The sequence below is a fragment of the Triturus cristatus genome, chromosome 3_1, assembly GCF_964204655.1.
Source record: "Triturus cristatus chromosome 3_1, aTriCri1.1, whole genome shotgun sequence".
Classification (NCBI taxonomy): Eukaryota; Metazoa; Chordata; class Amphibia; order Caudata; family Salamandridae; genus Triturus; species Triturus cristatus.
In genome coordinates, this window is record NC_140583.1 from 662,877,028 (window position 1) to 662,904,132 (window position 27,105).

General features: G+C 45.8%; 1 protein-coding gene across 7 annotated transcripts in view; it reads left to right on the top strand.

Moving 5' to 3' along the window:
• The window catches only part of ZFAND6 (zinc finger AN1-type containing 6), a 181,798-nt gene extending 156,532 nt beyond the window's left edge, over window positions 1-25,266 (top strand). For all 7 annotated transcript variants that reach the window (XM_085644702.1, XM_085644703.1, XM_085644707.1 and 4 more), the window contains one exon: window positions 24,128-25,266. In XM_085644702.1, coding sequence (XP_085500828.1) covers window positions 24,128-24,276 — 149 coding nt within the window. In that variant the 3' untranslated portion in view covers window positions 24,277-25,266. The remainder of the gene's footprint in view (window positions 1-24,127) is intronic.
• Window positions 25,267-27,105: the final 1,839 nt, after the last annotated feature.

Genomic DNA, 27,105 nt, shown 5'->3' on the forward strand with positions numbered 1-27,105 from the left:
TGGGCCCCCCACCGCGCTTTTCGCGGAGCTATGTCACTTTCTTTTTAGCCTTCGTGTTTGGTGCTGGGCGCCATCTTGGGGGTAGTGTGGAGCGAGTGTGCCACTTGTGGGAGCGCTCTAGCGCTCTTTTGTAACACAGGTGAGCCCTACTTAAGGCGAGCTAGGTAGTAGCTCGACCTGGAGAGAGGGAGTAGCACGCACGCGCGCTATTCTGCTGAAATTTACACTATCAGCGCTGCTGTAACTTTTAAACAATTGCTTTTGCATTTTGCTTTTTAAATTGTATTTACCTTGTTTTTAGATTCTTCTTTGTGTGCCTTCTCACTTGCACTCTAAATTGGGCCCCCCACCGCGCTTTTCGCGGAGCTATGTCACTTTCTTTTTAGCCTTCGTGTTTGGTGCTGGGCGCCATCTTGGGGGTAGTGTGGAGCGAGTGTGCCACTTGTGGGAGCGCTCTAGCGCTCTTTTGTAACACAGGTGAGCCCTACTTAAAGCTCGCCTCCTGCGCGCAGCGGTGACGCGCAGCGGGAGCGCCGGACTCTCGCCGGAGTCAAGCCAGAGTCCTGCCCGTCTGCGCCCGTCAGCGTCCCGGAAGCGGGCGGAGCGGCGGGTGGGACTCTACCATCAGGGATGATTTCCCCGGGGTCTCTTCTGCGCTATTCCTCTGGCGATCTTCGCTCATTCCGTCCTCTCGGCAATGGTTGTCGTACAGTATTCCCGGGCCGTTATCATGGGAAAACCCGCTGCCCGGCTTGTGGTTGGCGCCCGACCCGCTCGCTCCTCTCACGGCCGAGCACCAATGGCTCTAGTATGGGCTTCGGGTGTATACTATTGAACACCAGGTCAGCCTGCAAACATGCGCAGGACATCTATGAGCTTCTGGATGTAGATAAACCACTATGTCTCATGCTCACTGAGACATGGTGGGGCGACTTCTCTAACCCTGATGTCGTCCTGGCAATCCCGCCCGAATATAACATCTTCAGAAAGGATAGAGCCATGGGTAGGGGAGGCGGAGTAGCGCTAGTGGTCCGGAAAGGAACTCCTTGCGAGATCCTGCCAGCTATTGACATTCGTGGCTCGGAAAGCCTAGCCTTTTCTATCACTTTGTCCCCCCACCAATCCTTTAAGGGATTGCTTGTTTATAGACCGCCTGGCTCCCCCGGCACCTTTTTTGAAGATCTGGATATGGTGCTGGTGGAGCTGGCCCTGAAAGCCGAACATTTCATCGTGGCTGGCGATTTCAACTTCCGGATGGATGATTCATCCGACCCGGCGGCCGCCAAACTTTCGGAGGCACTGACCCCGTTGGGGCTCATTCCCTATTTTCAGGAGCCTACGCATGAGAAGGGGCATACCCTCGATCAGGTCTTTTCGTCTGTGCCTCTCGAGGGTATTGAGATCACTCCTGTCTTATGGTCTGACCACTTCCTTGCAAAATTTGTGATCAAGGGCATAGTTAAATCTGCGGCCATTCCGGTACATCATCAGGGTCGTGTCTATAGGCCTCTCCATTGCGTTACCCTGGAGATGCTGGCCCAGGCAGCTGAGGCCCATCCCTGTCTTCTTTCAGGTGATCTAGACAGGGATCCGCAGACCTTGCATGATTGGCTACTGGATAGGCTCAATGATCTTGCCCCGGAAGTAACATCACGCTCGACACCAAAACGGGTCTCTGCGCCTTGGTTTACCGCTGCACTGTCGGCTACGCGGCAGCAGTGCAAGGTAGCCGAAAGAGCTTGGCGGGCACATTATGACACTGTTGCCAAGTTGGCATACAAAACGGTGGTTAAGGCTTACCACCGGGACATCCGTTTAGGAAAAAAAGCTTATTTAGCCAGGAGAATCGATGCGGCTTCAAACTCTTGCAAAGAGATTTTCTCTATTGTGAGAGAATTTACCTCATCTTGGTCTAACGCCTCGGACCAAAAACCATCTGGTACCTGGGCCACGGACCTTGCAGATTTTTTTACGAGCAAGATCTTACGCATTCAGGAGTCATTCCTTGCACCAGTGTCTGCCGGCCAGGCTGAACTTGACATCACCATACTGCCACAGGCCGGGCCAGGGGCGACGTTGAGTGTGTTTCCCTCCATCTCTGCTCCGGACTCCCTGGCTCTTATGGGCAATTTAAAATCGGGTTCTCCTCTTGACCCATGCCCTGCTAAATTTTTGGCGAAAGTGGCGGAGGTGATCAACCCGTTGGCCAATCCGCTTTTAAATCTTTCACTGAGGCTTGGTGTCGTCCCGCAGTCCTGGAAGCAGGCGATGGTGATTCCATTGCTCAAAAAATCTGGTTTGGATCCGAAGGCCCCGGTTAATTATAGGCCCATCTCTTTGTTGCCGGCCCTTACGAAGATTCTGGAAAAGCACGTCCATGGCGTGCTTTCCAACTTTCTTGAATCTAATGGGATCCTGCATGCCACCCAATCGGGCTTTCGTCCCCATCACAGTACTGAGACTGCGCTCCTGGAGGTCTCGGAAACCGTTAAAGGGGTTCTGGACTCCGGGGGCAAAGTCATGCTGGTGATGTTAGATCTGTCGGCGGCATTCGACACCGTTCCCCATGTTGGTCTTCTCGCTAGACTTTTCGAGATAGGCCTACGGGGGACGGTGTTCGACTGGTTTTCTTCTTTTCTTGCCGGCCGCCGGCAGTCGATCTGGGCCCCGCCGGATTCCGCCGTGATGCCGCCTCTGGGAGTCGGGGTCCCTCAGGGCTCTATTTTAAGCCCGACCCTCTTTAACATCATTATGACCCCATTGGCGGCGTTGGTGGAGTCGCATGGTGCCCAGATCGTATCCTATGCGGACGACACCCAGCTCCTCTTCTCTTGTAAGAGAGGAGGCGACTTTGATGGGGAGAGCATTCGGGATTGCCTTGGGGCTGTTTTTCATTGGTTCCATCTAAACAGCCTTGAGTGCAATTCCGACAAGTCCGAAGTACTTTTCTTTGGGTGTGATACAGAACCAGACTGGCAGGCCTGGTGGCCACGGGATATGTTCCCTCCGTCCTGTTCCTCTCAGGTTGCTAAGAATCTGGGGGTGAAGATGGATAACAGGCTCACCTTGAAATCCCAGATCCTGGGGGTGTCGGGCATCTGCTTTGGCGTCCTCAGGATGCTGCGGAGATTTCTTCCTCTGTTGTCCATGGAACACAGGACGCTGACTGTCCAGGCTCTGATTGGGTCCAGGTTGGATTATTCCAACGCTCTCTACCTGGGCCTTCCAGAGTACTTGTTGCAGCGGCTTCAAGTGGTACAGAATGCCGCTGCAAGGGCAATCTTTGGCCTTAGCAGGCGATCCAGGGCCTCGGGCCTGCTGGCAACTTTACACTGGCTTCCTATTCGTAAGAGGATTGCTTTTAAGGCGCTGACCTTGGCCTATAAAGCTCTTCACAAGGAGGGAGCCAAGTACCTCCAAAAGAGACTGGTTTTTTACCATCCAACCAGGTCCCTGAGGTCGGAAGCCCTGCATTTTGCTGTCGTCCCCCAGGTTAATAAAGCGTGCCTCGGAGGCCGCTCGTTTGGATTGCTGGCTTCTCAGCGGTGGAATTCTTTACCACTGGCCCTGCGGGGAGCCAGCAGCCTATTAGCTTTTAGGAAAGGCCTTAAAACCTGGTTGTTTTCTCAGTAGCTGGTTCTCCGTGAATCTTTGGCCCATTCTTTTGTTAGTTTTAATTGGTGTTATGTTTTTTATGTTGCAGTATTATCTCTTTCTCCATTAAAGCGCCGGGACACTCTTTTTGAGTAGCCGTGCGCTATAGAAATGAATAAATAACATAACATAACATAACGTTGGGTGGGGTCCTGTGTTAGGAGGCAGTTTGTCTCTGGAGCTGGCTTGAGCCCCTAGGCTTCTCCCTGATCGTGAACCACCTGGCGGGGTCTTTGGACACCAGGGCGAACAAACTCCGCCAGTGGCACTTGGCGGATCACTAATGATGGTTACCCCCATAAGGTGGCACAGGGAAATCTTCCAGAAATGAGGAGAAACCTCACTAGATCTTTGTCATTGTGGAAGGCGCAATGGCAAAATGTGTGCACACTGACGTTTCCTTGACATAGTCTCTCAAATGCTCATTCTGAATAGAGTGGAGCACAGGACTCCTGTTTGCCCTTCCGCTGCTACCTCTCCTGCCCTAAGTTCTGAAGTTAAGGAAGTCATTGGCCCAAGTCATGGTAGTAGCTCCATATTGGGCCAGGAGAGTGCGGTACTTGTAATTTCTGAGCATGAGCATATTTTCTCCGATCAGGCTACTTCTTAGGGAGGACCACCTGCTGTAGCAGTAAGGTAAGGGACTGTACAGTAACTGGCACAATCTGCACCTCATGCGTGGAGATTGTTTGGGGGCGATTTACTGCATTCGATTCTCAAAGTTGTGTATGTCAACCTGGTTGCCAGGCGTCTTTCTACAGTCTGTCTACGCCAGCTAATGGGACAAGTTTGTAGCTTGGCACCGTCAAAACAGATCAATTATAAGCCAAACCATCAGTCTAGTTGTTTTATCTGTGGCCCAGCAAGGACTTGTATTGGGCACTGTTAAAGGTTATATGTCAGCCCATTTGGCCTTTTTACGTTTACCAGACCAACCGTCTTTGTTTACATCATCCATTGTACTGAGATTTCTAAAAGGATGGACTCCTTTATTTCCTCAAAAAATATTTGTGATGTCACATTGGGATCTTAATTGGGTCCTCATTTCCCTTATGTGTGCACCATTCAAATCAATGCACAGCTGCCTATTACATCTCCTGCCTCTCAAGACTGTGTTTCTGGTTGAGGTGACTTTGGCTCATCGTTTAAGTGCACTCCAGGTTCTCTTGATGAAACCACCATAGACCACCCTTTTCCCCAGATAAAGTAGTGTTGAGGACTAGGATAGCCTATTTGTCAAAGATTGCGATGGCTTTTTAGGTTTGCCAATCCATCACTCTTCCAACACTCTTTGCTTCGCAGCACTCCTTGAAAGAGGAGGAGAGACTCCGTTGGCTGAACCCCAAAAGAGTTTTAAGCTTTTACATCAATTGCGCGAAAGACCATTAGGTGGCCAAACATATCTTTGTGATGTTCATTGGAACAACAAAAAACAATGTTTTAACAACAGGGACTCTTTCTTGGTGGATAGTCACCTTCATAAAGATCTGCTACACATTGGCCAAGAAGCAGCTGCTTGAAGGAGTGAGGTCCCATTTCTGCCAAGGCAGCTCCCACTGCCCTTGCACGTGGCGTGCTTGTCTTTGACATCTGTCAGGCCGCTACGTGAGCATCAACTCACATGTTCACAAAGCACTACTGCCTTGGCAACCAGGTTTGATGGGATGGGCATTTTGCCCAGTTGATCGGTCAGGACTTGTTTGGTCTCAGCCATTCCACTGATCAATACTTTGGAAGGTACTACTTTGGTATCTGTTCTAAAGGTAATTCATCTGTGGTTAGAAGTATCATTCAGAAGAACAAGGTACTTACTTTCGGCTACACTCTTCATGATGGCTACTCTTTATAACCGCAGATTGCTCAGCACCCTCCTGCCTCCCTGTTCTGTGAAATGCTCTCTTTTGACATCAAAACAGGTCCCAGTTCAGGACTCTACACACTGGTGGTACTTTTTATTGTTGGGCTCCTCATTCAAGGATGAGTACCGAGTCATGAAAGAAACTGATGTTGAGGCTCAAGGGTGGCCTTTATATGCGGCTCTGTCATCAATTCTGGGGTGCAACGAAGTCAACAGGGAGCCGCACAGCTCCACTTACTGGCACCCTAGAGCATTTCTGTTAACATTTTCAGGCTCCAGTCTGGGACCTGCAAATTCTGTAAGGGTGAGGAATGTGCGATTAGATAGAGGATTCACCAGAATGAGGGTAATTGAAAATAAGTAACTTCACTACTGCACTGTAACAACCACCAGTGTCACCACAGGCATACCCCTAAATAGAGGAGTGAATAATAGAGGCTGTAATGATATGAGTCTGGGGAAGTTAGAATCGGGTTAATGTCCACAGTTGATATGGCAGCAGACAATACAAGGACATTTAAGACCTTCTACAGCATTTGCTAGAAGAGCACAGGAAACTGCTGCGTAGTGCATGAAAAAAAGTGGGTTGCAAATGCATATATCAAGGCATCTCTTGAAACAGTTGATTCGGGCAACAGACAACACGAACGCTGCCTCTGACGAGACCTACGTGACAGCTGAGGACTTTAGATTTTTACGGAGGTGTATAGCAAGATAATCAGTATGACATTTGATGGTGAACATCTACATGCATATGTTAAGCCAGCAACGGTTTGCCACACAGCCATACCAAAAAGTCTGGCAAACGACCTGCTGTCAGATTCTGGAATCTGTGTAGTTTCACAAACTTCCACCCCCACATTCTCCAGAGTCTCCCGATAAAAATGGTACCTCACTTGTGTGGGTGGTCCAAGTTTCCGGAACAAGCAAGGGCCCAAAACGTATTGTGGAGACATCGGCATTACCCATCACAAAACAACCTGGTTTTGCAAGGGGGTACCTGGGATTTGGGCCCCGGGCTTGGCGGCCATCTAGGAAAACCTACCGAAGCCACACATTTCTGAAAACTAGACACTCTGGGGAGTCCAGTGAGTTATGGCTTGCATGGATCACCCAACGTTTTCCTACCCAGAATCCCCAGCAAATCCCAAATTTAGCTGAAAAAATCACATTTTCTGAACTTTTCTGCGTGGGAAAGTTGTGGGATCACCAGGCTGACACAAATTTACTACCACCCAGCATTCCCCCAGGTCTTCCGATAAAAATGGTACCTCACTTGTGTGGGTGGAAAGGGGAGATTCTCCCTTTTCCAATGATACCTCTCCTGTCTTTCTACATGCTCGGGGGCATGTAGAAAGTGAAACTGAAATGAGCTTGTCGGCTCATTTCAGTTTCAGTAACTATCAATTTTCCATGTAATAATTTGGAATTTAGTCTTAGTCCTTTTTTTGTTTTTAATTTTGATCTGACATCAGAGTTGACCATTTACTATGCCCCTCCTTGTATGACATCAGAAATACGTCCTGGAAGTTTAATGATCGCCATTCCCAGATACTTTTTCCTGCCATTGGATCTGGTAACCCGCTCATGAACTCTGATGGTGTGAATAAATCGAAGCAGAGGATCACCGAGGAAAACACTGAAAAAGATTCAAACTGCAAGCCTTGATAGTCGTTGAGGAAACAGGAAAGTATTGAGGAAACATTTGATTTTCAATGTTTTTCTTTAACTTGAGGAATTTGAATTGTGGATCATATAATGTACACCGAGGATGGAGCATAATTCCCCCTTCAGATTCAGAGCAAATTGCCACCACATGTAATCTCAGAAGGACAGCCACGATGTCTGTAAGCATGGTGTACCAATAGGTCACAGCGCAGAGTGATGCAACATGTGCAGGGTTTCTGCCCAAACTCTCAAGACGAGAGAAGCAGAACTAGGCATGTATTGCCATGACACATTCATAGCATAGACATCCTCCCTATCTGAAAGACCAGAGGCCTGTCAAGTAACAAAGAACACAGAGAAAACAGAAGTGGCACACAGGGAACAAGCATTTGCAATGCAATAGGTCACACACTTTCGAGATTTTGAGCTATTGGCATTGTAAATTACGATGCCTTTTATTTGTGTTTAAAAAAACCTCCAAGCAACGATTAGAAGTATCAATAGGTCTAGGTTTCGAAAAGGCAAGACCTATTGCATTGAAAAGGGTCTTAAATTAATAATTAAAAAAAAATAGCGAGCAAGCGATTGGTTTTATGAAGTTTAAAAATATAACCAACAGCACTAAATTTAATGCGAGACCTATTGCTGTGCAACCATTTTGCATTTATGCTCCTCTCTTGATCCTCCACTCGGGGCACGGCGCCCCCTCCCAAGCTGTCACACAATGTGCGTGCGCCCTGGCAAGTATCCGCCATAGGCTTCTAGAAAAGCCTTAGCAATTACGAAGGTACTCTTTTTGCTTGCACTTCCTAGAAGAATGGAGACCGCATGATGATGATTTTATGTACAGGAAAAGCGGGCCGTCGTGTTAAGGATAGCGGGCGCCCGCATACTTAATGACCCGCGAGTGTTGTAGCAGCGACGGCCACCATTGCAAAACAAATTTTAAAAAAGAGCCCTCAGTTTTTATTTTAATTTGTTAAAACATTAGCGAGGGGCCTGCCTTCAGACGGGGCACTGGTAGGGCTGTGTTTGATTTTATTAAAAGAAAACAATAATCAAATGGGCGCTGTGCTACAACATCGTGTGCTGCGCCTGTGCATGTTAAATTGAGCAGATGCCGTGATCAAGCTCGGCGCCCATGCATATTAAACTAAATTAATCACTTGATAAGCGGGTATCCTTACAGGAAAGCATGTTGTGCCTGCAATAAGGGAAAATCATTTAAGAAAACCATGCTCACAGACTGTAGATAAAAAGACTGTGTAACTACATAAATAAAAAGTCCAGTCATCATAGGAGGTTACAAATGTGGTAGTAAGGAGGGACTGCTAAGCCTATTCATGAATCTAAAGCAACCATTTAGAAAGGACCGTAACAGGAGCCAATTGAAAAGTTGGGCGGAGCTTCAAGTCTATACCTGAATATAGTATGCCTAGCAGAGCAGCACATTCGCTGCCCAGGCTCGACCTAAAAATCAGATCCCAAAGAGGTAGTCGAAGTCTAAAGGGAGGAGGCACTTAAGGTGCCAAAAGATGGAGAGTCAAGAAAGTACCAGGTAACTCCTCGGGGACACACATGGGCAAAGAATATCAGATGCCACATCACCAGGAGATGATGGGCCACCTCTACCCCTACATTAGAGGAATGGGAAAATGACCTTGATTGGTGTTGGCAAGCCGAGACAGTGATCTATAAAAGTAGGGGGTGCCCCAAGAAAGAAGACAAAATCTGGGAAGCGTGGAGGGTATACCGGGGAATCTAACGGGGTGGGGGGTTAAGATTGTACAGCCTATGCTTGATGCCTCTAATTGGTAACACGTACTACAGATTTGAATGTCAAAAGACTGCTACGATTCTTGATATACTCTTTGTATGTTTAAACATGTCCTGGTTTAATAAAAAAGATTTACAAAAAAAAAAATATCGGATTCTGCACCAAAACAACCGGTGATCCAAGAGTAAGCAGAAACTAAAAGACAGCATTGGTTGAAGTCAATAGACACTGTTGGCAGTAAACTGCTGGAGCCAGGCTAATCTACGATAGAGGATCAAGAGCAGTGCTTATTTTGAGCAGATGATTTCTGGTGCTCTGCACCGGCACTTGATTGTCAACACCGCACTTAGGACAGTGCCACATGGTGGCTCTGCTCATCTAATTTAGGGTTGAGCAGAACAACAGTTGTTTATGATATAGACAAAGCTAACAGCTGCTGACCACAGGTTTTGCACCTCAATCCTGTCCAGTTCAAATTGGTGTCCTGTGCAACCTCTTCTGGTACTTACCACTGTTTAGTGCCACTGGAGACCATAAAACAGGAAAATTAGACTGCAAGCTACATATGCACAAGTTACAAAGGATTCAGATCTCGAGATGGGGCCTGATATTGTCCCTATGTTCCCTCCATAGACTCGATGAGACTAAACCCGTGTATCTGGTGATTGCCTCAGGATGGTACAGCGACTGATATGTCAACACTTTGTGAACACTCTATAGTATATGCTAAGCCCTAATGAAGCTCCTATTGTGACAGGAACAAAACACGTTCGCTGATTTTAATTCACGTGCAACAATTTTGACAAATAAAGATGATGATTGACTAAATTTCCTACATTGAATTTATTCTTGGTGCACCTTCCACTTGATGATTAACAGTTGTTTATGAAAACAATATGCATAAAAAATGACTAGTACTTGCCTCCCCAGCCAATCCTTTAGCTAAGGGGACCTGGAGTTATCTGAACTGTCGCACTTGCAGGTGTGCAAGTTGGTTAGTAGTTGTTTTGACAGCGATGGCAGGGGCAATGGGTGGTGTAAGCTGCAGTGGACTCCTGGTCATGGCCCTGGTACTTATTTTGTTCTACAAATAAAGCACTGATCAAGAATGCAAGAACGTGGTAGGGAGAGAGAAATCAAAGAAAAAGACTTTGATGTCAAAAAAGAAAGCCTTGATGTCAAGCTGATGGGAATCTGTTGAAAAGAAAAAATGCCACCTCGAGGCAGAGGTGGAAACATTCATAGGGAGGAAGATCCCCAAACCAGTCACCCCCAACCTCAATTAGTTTATGTACAATGCTCCGATTAGGAGGGCAGCTACCACCAATGGAGTTCACTTGGAAGAGGAGCAAGCTGACTTCTGCTTACTCCTTGAGACGCTGCTGCCATCCCTACCAATGCTCCTTAGCATCATAGACCAGGTGCAAGGGCCTTCAAGGAACCCATCTCAGCCAAATAAGTGACACTCGGGGGAGAGAAGTAGCACAGGTATTCTTTTCAGATCGTTATGGCAACGAGGCACGGATTCCATCATTGTCGCCGTAGCGTGAAAGAGGGCCAACGCACCTCTTCATTGGGGCTCCCACCAGACAAGGAGTGGTAGGGCACAAGATGTAGAGGTCCGCACCACACAGTGGTGCATAGGCAGCTCCAACAATGCCAACAAAGGGAGGAAATGAAGGAGTTGATGGTAACGTCTTCCACAGCAGTACAAGAAGGCAAAGGCAGTTACCCAGGAGGGAAAGACCATCTCCAACACATTCTTTATGTAGGCAATGCATATGGTGGACACAGCTAAAAGGCAGTTGTGCTCCAGCACCATCCTAAAGAGAGACGTCTGCCTGAGGGAGTCTGGTTTGAAGCAGGAAGTGTAGGTAGTTATAATAAACATGCCTTTCGCAGGTGAAAACCTCTTTTGGAATGCATTAGATGAGTCACTGTAGAGAACAAAGAAAGATAACTAAACCGTAAACACAATTAGCGCCTTGCAGTTCAGGGATACGTTCTGAGGAGGAACCACCCCCCCCCCCGAATGCACAACACCAACTGGAGGCAGATTCTAGGGGCTTTCTAGGAGAGGAAGACCATGCCCTCCAACAAATGGACGCAGACCTTAAAACAAAGTGGCTGTTGTATAGAAGTGGTACAAAAATCTCCAACATTTAGGCCAAAAGCAAGAATCTGTAGCAAATCACTGCCCTGAAACAAAAGGTTCGAGGCATATGAGCTGCAGATTACACACTTTTGCATAGATCGCCATCTGGTGTTGGGCCCGGATGTTTGCAGTTTGTTTTTCCTCTTGGAAAGTCTTTGGAAGTCACGAGGTCGGTGACTCCTCCTTTGGATCGTATTGTGCATGGGCTTCGGCTCCATCCTCCGATTGTTTTTTTTTCCGCCATTGGGCTTGGATGTGATCTTCGCGCTCCGGTTCCGAACAGCTTCCAGTTCGACGATCGACGCGCAATCCTCACCCCAATCGCTGTATTGTTTCGATCACGATCTCTTCAATCAACGCGCCTTCTCATCGACACAAACCTTCGGTTCCAGTCGTCGACGGCGGCCTTCGGGCCTACCCAGATTCCAGTCCCGGCTCATGGAAAGAACTCCATTTAAAAAATGCCCTCGATGTGGGTCCAAATTTCCCCACACCGATCTTCATGAGGTATGCAACCTTTGCCTCTCCCCAGAACACGACTATTTGGGACCGAAGAGCCAGAAGGAACATGGCACACTCCTAGACGTCCATTCCAGTCGTCATCTTCGGAGACTACATCGACGATCCGGAACATCATTGTACCGAAGAGGACCTCGTCGGCGCTTCAGAGGCCGACGAGTCAGATGTGGAGGACATCATTCCGTCGCAGAAGGTCGTGAGTACCAATCTACCCCCTCCCACACCGACACCCTAAAAGGCTTCGGTCAGGCCTTCGCCTCCGGGCCTAGGCAAGACCAGAGACACTGCTTCACACACCCCACCTTCGGGCCCGGTGAAGAAGCCAAGTAAGCCTTCAGGTGGCTCGAGCCAGCCTGGCAGCGGTGCCGAGAAACACACTTCGGCACCGAAAAAGAAGACGGCCTCCACCTCCGCACCGAAGCCCTCTGGGTCGAACCCAGCCCTTCGGCACCGACGCCATCTTCGGTGCCGACCAAACCACACAAGGCCACCGGCACCGACACTTCCAAGCCGAAGCCCATCTAGACGCCGACCAAGAGACCGGAGGGTCCCAAGCCGGGTTCTAAACATCAAACCGGCACGGAAAAACCTAAAAAATCATCAGCCCTGGCGCCGACGGACCAAATTACCTCACCAGAGCTATTTACACCGGATCCCTTGCAAAAAACTCTCACCAAGGATCCAAAAACTTGACATTTGACACTCTACTAAGAAGATACATTTGGAGAAGCCTGCTCCGCCTCCACCTCCAAAGAGGAAGGACTCTGCTACCTCTCCGTTCAGAATACCTTCCCCTCCCCGTCCACCTCCTCCTCCTTCCCCACCTCCACCCCCTCCACCCCCACCTCATCGTTCTCCTACTCCGTCTCCAGACTATGACGGGGGACCCATATTATGATACAGGGGATGTGCCACAAGACCCCACCCCTACAGGATCTCCAGATCCATGGGACGATTACCATATACCCCCAACGTCCCACAAGACTATATTGACCCTTCTAGACCAACTCCACCAGAAGATTCATTAGGGTTTAACCATCTTCTGCAAAGAGCAGCATATTATCATGGGGTGGACATGCATAATGACTCTGTGGAGGAAGATTTCCTCCTAGACACATTCGATACTACACATAGGTCCACCTCCATACTGCCCATGCTCAAAGGGGTGGTAAAGCATGCGGCAGAAGTTTTTAAAGACCCAGTTAGAGATAGGGTCCTTAACCCACGTATAGAAAAAGTACAAACCTGCTCCCTCAGATCCCTCTTACATCAGAGGACCAGCGCCACTAGATTCCCTAGTGGTATCTACGGCACGTAAAAGGGCAAACTCACAAGCGTCAGGTGATACACCACCACCTGACAAGGAGTTAAAACTGCTAGATGCTTCAGGAAAACGCACAGCATCCCAGGCCGCCAACATATGGCGTATAGCAAACACTCAGGCACTGCTGGCCAGATATGACAGGGCTCATTATGACGAATTAGAAAGCATAATGCACCATCTCCCTGAAAAATATAAAAGTAAAGCTAACGAGTTAATGCAAGAGGGTAAAACAATTACAAACACCTCTATAAGCAGTGCCCTAGATGCAGCAGACACAGCCTCCAGGGCCATTAACACCAGCGTCCTTCTCCGTTGTCATGCTTGGTTAAGGGTATCTGAGTTTAAACCAGAAGTACAAGCCTCCATCCTTAACCATCCCTTTGACTAGGAACATCTATTCGGGCCAAAGGTGGATGAGGCCTTAGAAAAGATGAAAAAGGATACGGATACCACAAAATCAATGGGGGCCTTACAGTCTCACCCGCCCAGACGCTCCTTTCGCCGCTCATCCTTTCGGAGTGCATCCAGAGGCTACTCCTCGGACACAGTGTCCACATCATACAAGTCCCCTACTCAGACCACCTTTACAAAAGGTTACCAAAGAGGCGGCTACAGGGGTAACAACAACAAGGGCAGAGGCAAAACAAACCACGCCCGTTCTGCCACACCTACTACCCAATGACTTCCCCCTGTTCCCCCCAGACCATTCCACTCCGGTCGGGGGCAGACTCAAAAATTTCCTTCATGTCTGGGAGACCATCACCTCAGACAAATGGGTGACCCAAATAATTCGGTCAGGTTACTGCCTGGAATTAACATCTACCGCCCCAAACATTCCACCCAGGCAACGCCCAATGTCACAGGAACATTCGACATTGCTAAAGCAGGAGGTAATCTCCCTCCACCAAAAACAGGCAATAGAACACGTTCCTGTCAATCAACAAAATTTGGGGGTCTACTCCCTATATTTTTTAATACCAAAAAGGGACGAGACTCTATGACCTATTCTAGATCTCCGGCCCCTAAACACATACATACACTCAGACCATTTGCACATGGTAACGCTTCAGCAGGTACTTCCGCTCCTCTCCCAGAACGACTTTCTCACCACACTGGACTTGAAAGACGCATACTTCCACATTCCAGTACACCATGCTCACAGAAAGTACCTCAGATTTGTAGTGGACGGACAACACTACCAATTCAAAGTGCTCCCGTTCGGAGTCACAACAGCACCACGGGTATTCCCCAAGTGCCTAGCGGTGGTGGCGGCACACCTCAGAAGACAGCACATTCACGTATTCCCATACTTGGACGATTGGCTGCTAAAAGCCACTTCATACAACCAATGTGTACACCACACCGCCACCACAATCCAACTACTTCACCAACTAGGCTTCACGGTGAACCACCAAAAGTCCCAGCTTACACCATCCCACATAAAACAATACCTCGGTGTCACCATAGACACCTCAAAAGCAATAACCTACCCCAATCCGGCCAGGATTGCAAGCATTCAGGCTTTGCGACAGAAATTCATACCTCAACACTCCCTTCCAGCACGAGTGTTTATGCAACTGATAGGGATGATGGCCTCTTGCATTTTTATAGTGCCCCACGCAAGACTCCAGATGCGTCCACTCCAAGAGTGCTTAGCACAACAATGGAACCAGGCCCAGGGGCAACTGACAGATCTGGTGTTGGTAGACAGTCGCACCCATCGCTCTCTGCAGTGGTGGAACACCACAAACCTTTCCAAAGGTCGACCGTTCCTGGACCCGGTTCCCCAAATAATACTAACAACGGACGCATCGCTCTCCGGCTGGGGTGCTCATCTATTACACTTCACAGTGCAGGGCACATGGACGCCGCAACAAAATTACTCCATATCAACCATCTGGAGTTACTAGCAATCTTTCTAGCCCTGAAATCTTTTCAAACACAGATTTCAGGCAAGGCAGTCCTCATTTGCACAGACAACATGACGGCCATGTATTATATTCAAAAACAAGGCGGCACACAAACTCTCAATTAGCACAGAGCATATGGAGATGGGCAATTCCCCACAAAATCTTTCTCCTAGCTCAACATGTCCCAGGAGTCCAAAACACCGTGGCAGATCTGCTCAGCAGACAGACACAACAGATCCACGAGTGGGAACTTCACCCACAGGTTCTTCATCCGTTCTTTCAAATGTGGGGACATCCGCAGATAGACCTTCGCCACCCACGAAAACACAAAATGCCCAAGCTTCGCCGCCAGATACCCACACCCATTGTCCAAAGGAAATGCGATATGGATGAACTGGTCAGGCAAATTTGCGTACGCTTTTCCACCTCTCCCACTCATTCCATTAGTGGTGCGAAAGATACAACAGCACTCCCTCACACTGATCCTAGTAGCTCCAACGTGGGCCAGACAACCGTGGTACACCACGCTGCTGGAACTCTCTGTAGTACCACACCAAAACCTACACCTCTCACCATGCCTCCTAACCCAGAACCATGGAGAGATCAGGCACCCGGACCCAGCTCAGCTCAACCTTGCGATCTGGCTCCTGAAATCCTAAAATTCGGGTACCTAAACCTTCCCCTGACTGTATGAACGTCATCAGAGAAGCTAGACGCCCTACCACTAGAGCCTGCTACGCTGCCAAGTGGAAAAGATTTGTTGTTTATTGCCATAACAACACCATCAATCCTCTAGACGTGTCTATACAACACACACCTACAAAGGTGTAATCTAGCCTATACGTCCATTCGGCTACACCTCGCAGCAATTGCAGCTTACTTACAAAACAGGCAGCACCTATCACTTTTCAGAGTACCTTCCATTAAAGCCTTCATGGAAGGCCTCCAAAGAATAATTCCCCCCAGAGTACCACCCTCACCTGTGTGGAACTTAAATATTGTTCTCACAAGGCTGATGGGGCCTCCCTTCGAACCTTTGCATAAATGCGAACTGCAATTCCTGACATGGAAAACAGCTTTCCTTGTAGCCATCACTTCCCTTAGAAGGGTCTGTGAGATGCAAGCACTTACCATACAAGAACCTTTTCTTCAAATGCACCAGAACAAGGTTGTTCTCCGTACCAACCCAAAATTCCTACCTAAAGTCATTTCCCCTTTTCACCTAAACCAATCTGTAGAATTACCAGTATTTTTCTCGCAACCTCAGACGGTTGCAGAAAGGGCTCGGCACACGCTGCATGACAAACGAGCCTTACTTTACTATATCCAGAGAACACAACCTTTCCGAAAGACCAAACAACTGTTTCTCTTTCTCTCCACCACACAAGGGCAACCCCCATATCAAAATCAGGGATAGCTAGGTGGATTGTAAAATGCATCCAGATTTGCTACCACAAAGCAAAACTAACGCTTTCCGTTCCCCCTAAAGCCCATTCTACACGGAAGATGGGGGCTTTCATGGCATTTCTAGGGAACATCCCACTAGATGATATCTGCAAAGCAGCTTCATGGTCAACACCGCACACTTTCACTAAACACTATTGTGTAGATGTGCAAACCAAGCAACAAGCTAGTGTGGGCCAGGCTGTACTGAAAACACTATTTCTAACCACTGCAACAGATACCGGTGGTCGCCGCTAAGGTTGGGAACTGCTATATAGTCTATGCAAAAGTGTGTAAACTGCAGCTCATATCCCTCGAACGGAATATGCTACTTACCAGTATGCATCTGTTCTTGGCATGTAGAGCTGCAGCACGCCCACCCGTCTCCCCGGCTACCTGTATCTGTTCCAGTCTATCTTATTTTGATACAATGGGTTTCTTCACTGTTATTACTACGCTCCATCTTTCCCTTCTGGCGAAAAACAATCTGAGGATGGAGCCGAAGCCCATGCGCAATACGATCCAAAGGAGGAGTCACCGACCTCGTGACTTCCCAAGACTTTCCAAGAGGAAAAACAAACTGCAAACATCCGGGCCCAACACCAGATGGCGACCTATGCAAAAGTGTGTAGATCTGCAGCTCTACATGCCAAGAACAGATGCATACTGGTAAGTAGCATATTCCTATTAAGTCTTCCTAAGCAAACAAGGTTCCAGAGGAGGAAGAAAATCAAGATAATTATTCAGTATACTTCCTGATGCCCAAATCATATGCAACACCCAGACCCATTTTTGACTTGTGTGTTAATCAAAACACAAAGATTCAAAATGGCCACTAGGCATTCCACGGCTGCAGAATGCGGGCTAAATGGCAACCATAAACCTCAAGGTCTCTTTCCTGCACATACAGTTGAACAGAAAACACAAGAGGTTCCTGAAGTTAATCATAGACAAGGTACATTATTAGTTCAGGGTGGTCCCCTTTGGGATCAATTCTGGGCTAAGCATTTGTTTCTCGCACTGGTGGCAGTCATGTGGGGAGGCTAGGGATACATGTCTATCCTTACCTTGGCAAATGGCTGGTAAAGCTGAAGTCGTTCAGACTGTGTCAGGACTGCCTAGATGCAGTGATGAAAACACTCCACAGATTGGGTTTTTCCCTGAACCTAGAGAAAACAAAATCAGTGGTTAAATACATGCAGCCTCTATTTTGGTAGGCCTGTCAAACAGCCAACTCCTGTTTGACAACGGGCACACACCAAACAGGATGGGGAGTTCACATTGGGAAACTGAACTTTAGGGGGCTATGTAGGCCGGAGGTAGCAGTAAAATATACATCTATTGGAACTAAAGGCAGTTTCTTAGCCCTAATGGCCTTCCAGACTTGGGGCATCGGGAGAATGGTTCAAATCCGGACAGACCGTATGACCAGTATGTTTTACCTCAAGGCACAGGGAGGTACAAGGTCACATGCTGCCCAAGTTTGCCCAGGACATATGAGACTTGCTATTCCGAGAAAGCTAACTCGATTAGCCATACACCAGCCAGAAGTTCAAATCACAGAGGAAGACCGGTCAATTAGTCAAACAGGCTCCTTCCATGCATGGGAGCAAAAACAGCTCATAATGGACAAGAGCTTCCTAGAATGGTACACACTGCAGATAGATTTTCTCCTCAGCTTAGGCAAATTCAAAATGCCAAAGCTTCGCATCCAGGTACCCACACCCATTGATTACTGTGAAATGGCCTATCAGTTGATTGGTCAGTAAAATTTGCATAACTTTTCCCCAAATCCAGTGGGTTTTTTTTCAAACCGATTTAATTAAACATTTCTTCTATAAGTCCATACTTGTCAGGTTATACAGTGGTTTTTCCCCAAATTCTTAGTACCACTAACAATAGATGCAAACATCCAACCTTGATACTAACCCGGATAGCGCTTCAATGGGCCAGACAGACCTTGTTCTCTGATGTGGTGGGGACGGCAAAGAACTGGGAATCAGACTTCCAGCTCATCGAGACTTGTTGACAGTACAAATTGGCAGATATACCGGCTGAAACTATGCACCTTCAACCTAGCAGCATGGCTCCTGAGAACCTAGAATTTGGGCACCTAATATTACCTCATAGAATTATTAAAGTTCTGGGAGAGGCTAGAATACCTACCACTCAGTGTTACACTGCAAAATCGAACAGATTATTTAATTAGTGTAACAGGGAAAGATTTAGGGATAGCTGCACAAGGGATACTGCTATTGTCCAGTACCTCACCCACCTTGTAGATGAGAACCTTTCATACACCTCTTTAAAGATGTCTCCTATAGCGACATGCACACGGTGCACCATAGGAAGTGGTTTCTTCAGCATACCAGCAATCAGTAGATTCCTAGAAAAAGCAGAGTCTGGCACCACCAAGACCAGCCTCCACGCCAATTGAGAACCTAAACCTAGTACTAACACTGTTGAAGTCCCCATTAATCTATGCATAAGCTAAACTCTACTTATCAAGACGGTCTTCTTGATCGCCTTCACGTCTTTGTGAAGAGTTAGTGAACTGCAAGCGCTTACAATACAAGAAACTTATTTGCATATGCATAAGGATCGAGTGGTAATGAGAAAAAAAACGCAGTTTCTTTCTAGCCATTTCCCAGAAACCAAGATCACATCCACAAAGGGCCTTTCTCATGCCGGATGTCAGAAAGGCAGTCCTGTATTATCTTCAAGAAACGTAACAAGTCAGGACAGGGACACAATTTTTCATCTCCTTTGCACCAACATGCAAGTCACCATCACAAGATGGGTAGTTAAGACAATCCAGACCTGCTACAAGGCAGTGAAACTAATGCTGAGGTTAAAACCAAGGGCATTCCTTCACTAAACATTGTGTAGATATCCCATCTAATAGATCCACAGATGGGACAAATATTTTTGACACATCTGTTTGTAAATGCACATTCATTTCAACCCAGCCACCCAGGGACAGATAATGCTGCTACAAAATTTGTGCACAACCTATGACTCCAGAAAAGAGTCCTGTTGCAAATTGGATTGGTCACTTAACTCTAGCAGTAGTTTTACAGCTTAATTAATTTTCTGGATGAATCTGCGAGCCTCCCTTAAAATGAGTTTAATTGCAACAAAGAGGTGGGAGTAATATGTACAAAACTGTGAATCATTCGTCAAGGGTGAAAAAGAATCTGAGGATGGCAAACACACAGGTGTTAATGTGTCGTACATCTGAAGTCCTACAAGGAGGGGCACGGAACCAAGTGGTCAACTCTATGAGATCCACAACAACAAAACAAGAAGAAAAGGGACCAAAAGACAATTGAGGCCTGAATCACTAAATGGCATAATGATGCGCAGCATTTGAATCTACAAAATTCTCTGAAGTACAACACTACTCCTACAGGTAAGTAACCATTTTGTTACTATCCTCCCTAATCAGATTGTCCTAGTGAGATGTCTAGAGCTGGTCCTAGTATGTGGCTAATTAAGACCTGCAGTGGTGGACTAAAAGTCCTCATTTGGCCAGCTGCATGTGGCAGATCCTTTCAGTTATTTAATGCCTTTTCATTTGGTGTTTTATTGTTGTGGACGGGTACTGTACTTGGTGATGGACATGACCCATATTCGATAGCAGATCAGTCTTATGTGAGTGTGAGTGTGAGTTTAAGGGTAAGGCACCATATTGGAATTTTGTTGCGACCTGTATACATTTTATTAGCCTGCTGTCACACTTGACTGTCATGGTGTTAGTGTAGGCCAGGCCTGGCCATTATAAAAGTTGCAGGAACACTGCGTTAAGCGATTAGCACTGCTTCAATTTAGTTACAATTCCCAAATGTTTTGTCATTATCTGAATTGAACTTTTTTTCGTGTAAGAGTTTGACTTCTATATTTTTCCAAATTGAACCATTACCTTTCCACTGTTTCCGTATATCAAAAGGGTGGTACGGTAACAGTTGTCTATCGGAACCATATTTACTTTCTATGTACTGCTTCATTGCCATTACAGCTTGGGCCACCTTATAGAAATACAGTAAACAAAAGCCTCTTACCTATTGTATGGTCTCATTCATCCAACATTGCCTGCATCTTAAGGTGTTCAGCCTTCAGCAGTCCATGGCAATTGTGATGGTCTTTCAGGGACCTTTTGTGTATGATCTATTCTGTAAAGGACCCACTTGGGCCTTGTCCTCACTTTTTGCAAGCATTGTGTGTTGCACGTTCATTTCCAGACTGAGGCTCACTTTGATCAAACGGTGCGAAAGAATAAAGAGTACTGTTTTGGTTGTTGCCATTGCCTGTCGTATGAGTGATCATCCTGAGAAATCTCTTCATGCACATGACTAGAAAATCGACATATCCAACGCTTACACCCCACAATTTTGCTAACATGTTTTTTCAGAAAGGCGATCGATGGGCAGGTTACCCAATCCTACTTTGCCATTAACAAAGGCTCTGTCAAAGCTGCAGCCACATTGTGGGAAGCCTGCAAATTAGTGATTCGAGGAGAATACATATGTAAGAGTAATTGTGTCCTAAAATCTATACCTACTCATCTGTCAATAATAGGGACAAAAATGCACAACTTGGAGATGAAATATGGCAACACTTTTGATCATACTATCCTTGAGCTAATCCAAGCTATGCTCAGAGTTCAAGGATCTGTACTAAATATTGCATGGAAAGAAAGTATGGTGAAGAGAAACGCATGCTGATCTCGTCGATCAGACCAATATGAGCAGCCAACTACGTGATCAAGATAGTGATTGAATGAGTGATATACGACTCCACTGAAATCCTGGAGGCTTTTGTGTAATTTAATACCAAATTATATGACTTGCATACATCGGAACTAGCAAGCAATATCCACAAATGGGTAGATTGAGCTACTTTAGCATTGTGGGAACTTGACCAGTGAAGCCCTCTCTTTATCAGCCAATTACAGCCAAAGAAATTCAATGAGTCATCAAACAATTAAAAAATGTCAGTGCCCTAGGGAGTGACTGCCTCCTTGCATTATTTTACTAAGCATTTACAGAGGAACTGACTGATCGTGCTGGAAGTGTGAGGAAACATAGCAAAAGGATAGACGTCCACCGACTATATGGGAGGCTTTAGGCGGTCCTAAAGCCAGACAGATCTCCTGAGCTATGCATATCATCTCGCCTATTATTCCTGATAAATGTGGATAGTTAAAATTAATGAAAATCCTGGCTGTTAAGCTACTGCCTCTAATACCCATATTGATAAAACCAGAACGAGACAGCCTCCTCTCAGGAATGTGCAGATAATTTCAGAAATATGTTTTCTCCTACTTATCAAGTTAACCCTGATATGGATGTATTGGCAACCTTTTTAGATGTGTAAAAGGCATGTGACAGTTGATTGGCCATGTTTGTAATATTAGAGAGCATGGGGGCCGGGAGAGCTTTTCTACACTGGATTAATTAACTTATTTTTTTGCAAATGTTGGATTTTCTGAGCCATGTAGTATCGATAGAGGAACCTGACAGGAATGCCTGCTGTCAAGGTGGCAGGTCGGGTAGCTCTGATGAAGATGGTGATCAAGATATTCCTATTCCACTATACCACTATACAGAGGGAACTTTTCCCAACTTAAGCTCACGTATGATTGAACTAGCATGGACGGAAGAACAGCCCAGGATTCGCTGGGTTATGTTACAACTACTGTACGACCAGGGTGAATGTGGTGCACCAAATTTTGAAATGTATTTTTTGGTGGTGCAGGCTCAGTTTGCGCACCATTGGCTAGCCAATTGCAGACAGGTCCCTCACTATGACTTGTAAAGGGTATGATTTTTCCCTTCCCAGTTCAGGCAGCTTTGTTTCAAACAATGCCCAGATCTAGTGCTGCCGAAATTCACACAGTAAAGTGTACAATATGGGCTTGGTCTGGTCTTGCTGAAAGGGAACTTGTTTCGGTATTTGCCCTGGGCCAGAATCTCACACTGTCTCTATGCACAAATAACTACCACCCAACGTTAATAATGCAGTTAAATAAAAAGAATGTGAGGAAGACCTCTTCCCAAAACAAAAGTTTCTTTAATTTAGGGAATATCTCCGGACATCCACAAACACCTCTATGGAACACTCACTTATTCTAAGATGAGGAATTTACTAAAGGGAATGTTGCCCTCTTTTCAGTAGGAGCGTCCAGGGTGGAAACTGCTAACTCTCCTCCTGTCTAGCCCATAGCATAAAAGATCGATAACCAAGCCATCTAACACAGTTTTAAATGAGATGATTGGGAAGGAAACTTGTGCTAGAGTATACTAGGCCCGAGATCTTGGCAATGATATCTCTAATAAACAGTGGTCATACTTCAGCAGACAAACCAAGGAGGTCTCCCACAACGATCAATATAGGCTGATACACTCTATGTAGATTTTTAATGTATTGTACTCCGGTCCTAATGATTAAATATGGCTTGGCACAAAATTTGAACAATTGAAAAAAAAACTGCTCCAGCCCAGATGAAAACTTTTTACACCTGGCTTGGAATTTCTGGTCATTGCATGCTTCTGGTCGCAAGTGACTGAGGCGAAGGAGATGATGATAGCATGTACTCTGTCCATTACCCCAAAGGTGGCCTTATTGGGATATATGAAGGGTGCACCTAAACACTAGAAGGTTATTGGCGATGGCTGTTCTAATAGGAAGCCCCAGGGTGGAAATGATGTGGGGTGGCAGGATATCACCTTGTTTTAAGGAACGGCTTGAGATCTGTTTTGTGAAAAATTGCCTGGTCTCTATTCTACTAACTTTCCGACGGTGTCCCAGATTTCTAGCTGCCTTTGCTTACCTACATAGCCAGCATTGAAGAGCCAGACAATTATTAATCACTGTCAGTGGAGGGAAAGTGTATCCAACTGACCCATTATGAAAGGATGCACATGGATGATGTTCCTTCAGCTCCTGCACTTCATACTGAAGCGCTAAGTAGTGACGTACAATATGTAATCCCCTGAATGAATCTGTGATAATGCCTTTTATACTACATGATTGTTACACACTGTGGAAGAAATGTTTGTTCTTGCTTTGACTGTATTGTTATACTTTAAAAATAATCTTCAGTTAAAAACCAGATGCCAGCAGTTAGGACTTAACTTCCCGAATCATCTTCCGTCATGTCATGAGAGGGGCTTTTATAGTTGTACGACAGCAAGGATGCAGTAAGCAATAGGAGGAAGGGTAGTTTATACAAACTATATGGGATAGAGGGAAAAAGACAGATTTTGTGTGCTGTAAAATGATGTGCACCAACAATCACCCTGAGGCTTCTTCATTCAATCGTAGCTTATGGCTTCTATTTTTGGTTACGCTAGCCATTGCAAATACCATGTTCTCCACTTAATGGTGTTCTGGCCAAGAATCCCAAACCATTGCTTGTTCCTAAAATGACAGTGGACTGAGCTTTAAAATCCATTGTCACTGCCTAAGAAGAAAACTGGTTGAGCTCTGCAGTCCTCTGGTATTGGGCAGTGGTAGACACTAGTGGAGCACTGCAATCCAGGGTTGGTCTGCAGAGGAAACAAGCTGGCCTCCAAAGTCAAGGTAACTGATGATGAAAAATGGGCAAGGAGAACTCCTGATTAAGTACTGCCTAATTTCCAACAATTATACATTTGTCAACCGCAATAAAGGCATTTCACAGTAATTTTGTCTGGTAGCTGAAGAAGGTATGCAGCTGTTGTGACTTGCTTGAGATCCTCTTTGGTAGAAAGGCAAACTGTATCTACTTCTTCAGTCCTCATGCCTGCCATAATCTTCTCTCCTCCCCTTTTTTCAGGCTTTGAATGCCGATGTGGAAATGTGTTCTGCGGCACTCACCGTTACTCGGATGTGCACAGTTGCTCTTACGATTACAAAGCCGACGCAGCTGAGAAAATCAGGAAAGAAAACCCTGTTGTCGTGGGTGAGAAGGTGCAGAAGATCTGAGTGCCCTGTTGGACTGCCAAGGAGGGCACACTGACTGGCCCTAGACCCTGTTAGTCCAGGGCTCTAGAGCATTGTATCTTTGCATAGACTTCTAATCACGCATGTCATCGCAAGAATAGACTTTGGTTTTGAAATTGACTCAGATCATTTTATTCTGATTGCAGTTTTCCCCTTTTTTGTGACAAAAAAGCCGAAAAGACTTAAGCCACCTCTCCTGCAGGTGTTCCTTCTTTCCTACTCCCATTTTTTGCTTTTACTGAGTGAAGCAGGGGCTCTTTTTATGGCAGTGGAATCCCTGAGCTTATCCAGGAGACTTTGCATGCATTACCTTGCGGTTTCTTTCTCGGTTGTATATAGCTTTCTTCTGCTGTATGATTTCCCCCTTCCTTCCTGTGTGGCACAACTGGGTGTTCCTAATTTGTTTAGTCACAACCAGCAGCAGTGACCACAGCAGCTTTCCAGTAAATCGAAGGGGGTGAACATACCAGAGCACAAATTTTTGTGTGGTTGTTTGCATCCATTACCTATTTATGTGTGAACTGTGTAGGAGCTGTGTGAGCTTTGTGTTGGTAAGCATGTTGATACATGTGAGCATGTTTGTGCGACTGTCTTAGGGCACAAGTGTGGGTGTGCTAGCACGGTACATGTGAAGGATGTGCGTTTGGTACTGCACAGCTGTGTGATTGTGTAGGTACATCAACTTGTAAGTTTTGGTATACTAGCATATGCATGTTGAGTGTGTTAGTGGATGAGCAGAAATGTGTCCTATGAAAGTGGATATTGATTTGATGAGTGTGCTTGACCAGGGCTTAAAAAACTCGCGTGGAATTCTTAATTTTTTTTTTTCTTAAGTATTTTATTATAGTGTTTGATTGAGGACTGCAGGACGTGTTTGCATCTGTGAGATGAGAATGTGAAATTGAGAACTGGCCTTTACCTTTTATCCACCGTCTTAACTTTGATTTAATAAAATAATTTTACAAAAATGAACACACTGAGTGTTGTGTTTTTCTCATGAGACTAGCTGACACTCGTTCCAGACTCTTGGTGGGATAGCCTTCAACATTCATTTACTGTTTGTAGTTTTTGTGGATTTGAGTAAATTTAAATTTGCATCAGTATGTAGTGTTCCTCTGCCATCGGTTTGGCAATCTATCTTTGGGCACCTTTCCTTGCAGTTCTTGGGTTGCCACTTGGAGAAGTTGTAAGATAGAAAACAGATAAAACACTAACAGGAGAAGTAATAAAATCCTTTCCGTCAGTCAGTGGTGTGCTTCATATTGAGTCACTTAATGCATTTAATGTTCACTTTAGGTATTTCATATCTTTGCTGAACAGCACTTCTATAATTTATTTCATTTATCAATAACGCATTTAACTTTGGGACTATTCACTTCTTTTGTTGCTTCCTGCCAAAGAAAAGACTTACCTTGTGCCCTGGTTGTAACCCCTCACACATGCTTAACATTCTAGTAGTCTACAGCTTTGTAAGTCATAACTATGCTACTTTCCTATGCCCTTTTTGATTCCGTGCATGGGAGTTACTGAGCTCTGATCACAGCAGGTCGATTGCTATCTCCTATCAGACCAGTAAGGCCTGTTTCTGATGGATACTTCTGATCACAGATGCCTCATCTTTCCCCCAGAGTGTATCTGGACACTTTTTGCAACAGTTCCAGTGTGCTGGACATGCAGTCAACCATTCCAGATTTATAAAGCGCAGCAATCACCTGCGAGGATCTCAAGGTGCTGGAGTAGCTAGCTGTGTTGAGGTGATCTTATTTTTTGAACAGCCAGGTCGTGAATCAGTCAGTAAAAATCTTTATTTGATCTTCTAATTACAGATCATAAAAGCACAATTAAAATCAGCGGTCAGCAAAAAACACCAATTCATAACTTGAGACCCTCGATCAGCTAAAATTACCTAAAAATACATGGAGTATTAAAAGATATTAAAACGTACATTAAGGGAAGGAAACCTGGGGTATTATGTGCATTATTTCTCAGATACAACACAACTACATAAGATTGCACCTTGTCTATGTTTATTAGATAAGGCCCCTATGCCTTCTATTAGCCTTGTATCTTTCTCCTTTTTATACAGGCCCACAGAAATGTGGCTACCAAAAAACTGATAAAAGGATCGGGCAAAGATTTTAAAAAGTAAAGTGCCACCCTGCATTGTCTAAAATTATAGCGCCTTAAAATTTGTAGAATAAGATCATCTTTCTTCTATAACCCACAAAACGAGTATATGCAGGTCAGATTGGGGGGATTGTTGATCACATGGGGAGAGTCAAGTCTGTGTGTTTGAACCTTCTCTCGGGGTATCCTAACATCAGTGGTAGAAGGTGCAAACGGAATCTCAATAATATATATCTGTGCTGTACTGTTGTGATGCGTGCTAGGTAGGAATATCCTCCCTCTAGCCTAGGGGCAATCTGGAGGTATGCGAGGACTGCCGGTCTGGTATAGTTCCTTTGCCTACGTTCATAATGTGCCCTCAGCATAAAGCTGTCAATTTCTTTTTTGAAATTTTCCTGCACGCGGTTTGATCCTTAAATAGTTCGCCTAGCCCAGTTGCAGTCAGTTTAAACTCTACATATCTCCGCCATCTAATCTTGTTGTAGTGATCCAATTCTAGACAATTTTTAACTATGTTGTGTTAAATTTACTGTGCCCCTACGCCATAAAAAGAACCACAGTAAAATTGGTGCAAATCTGGGGGTGCCTAACATGTAGGGTAACCCCAGTTCTGTGTGTATAGTATAGTTAGAGAAGGAGGACGGGAGGGACTCAAGAATTTAAAAAATCTGCCTTCCAAGTGTT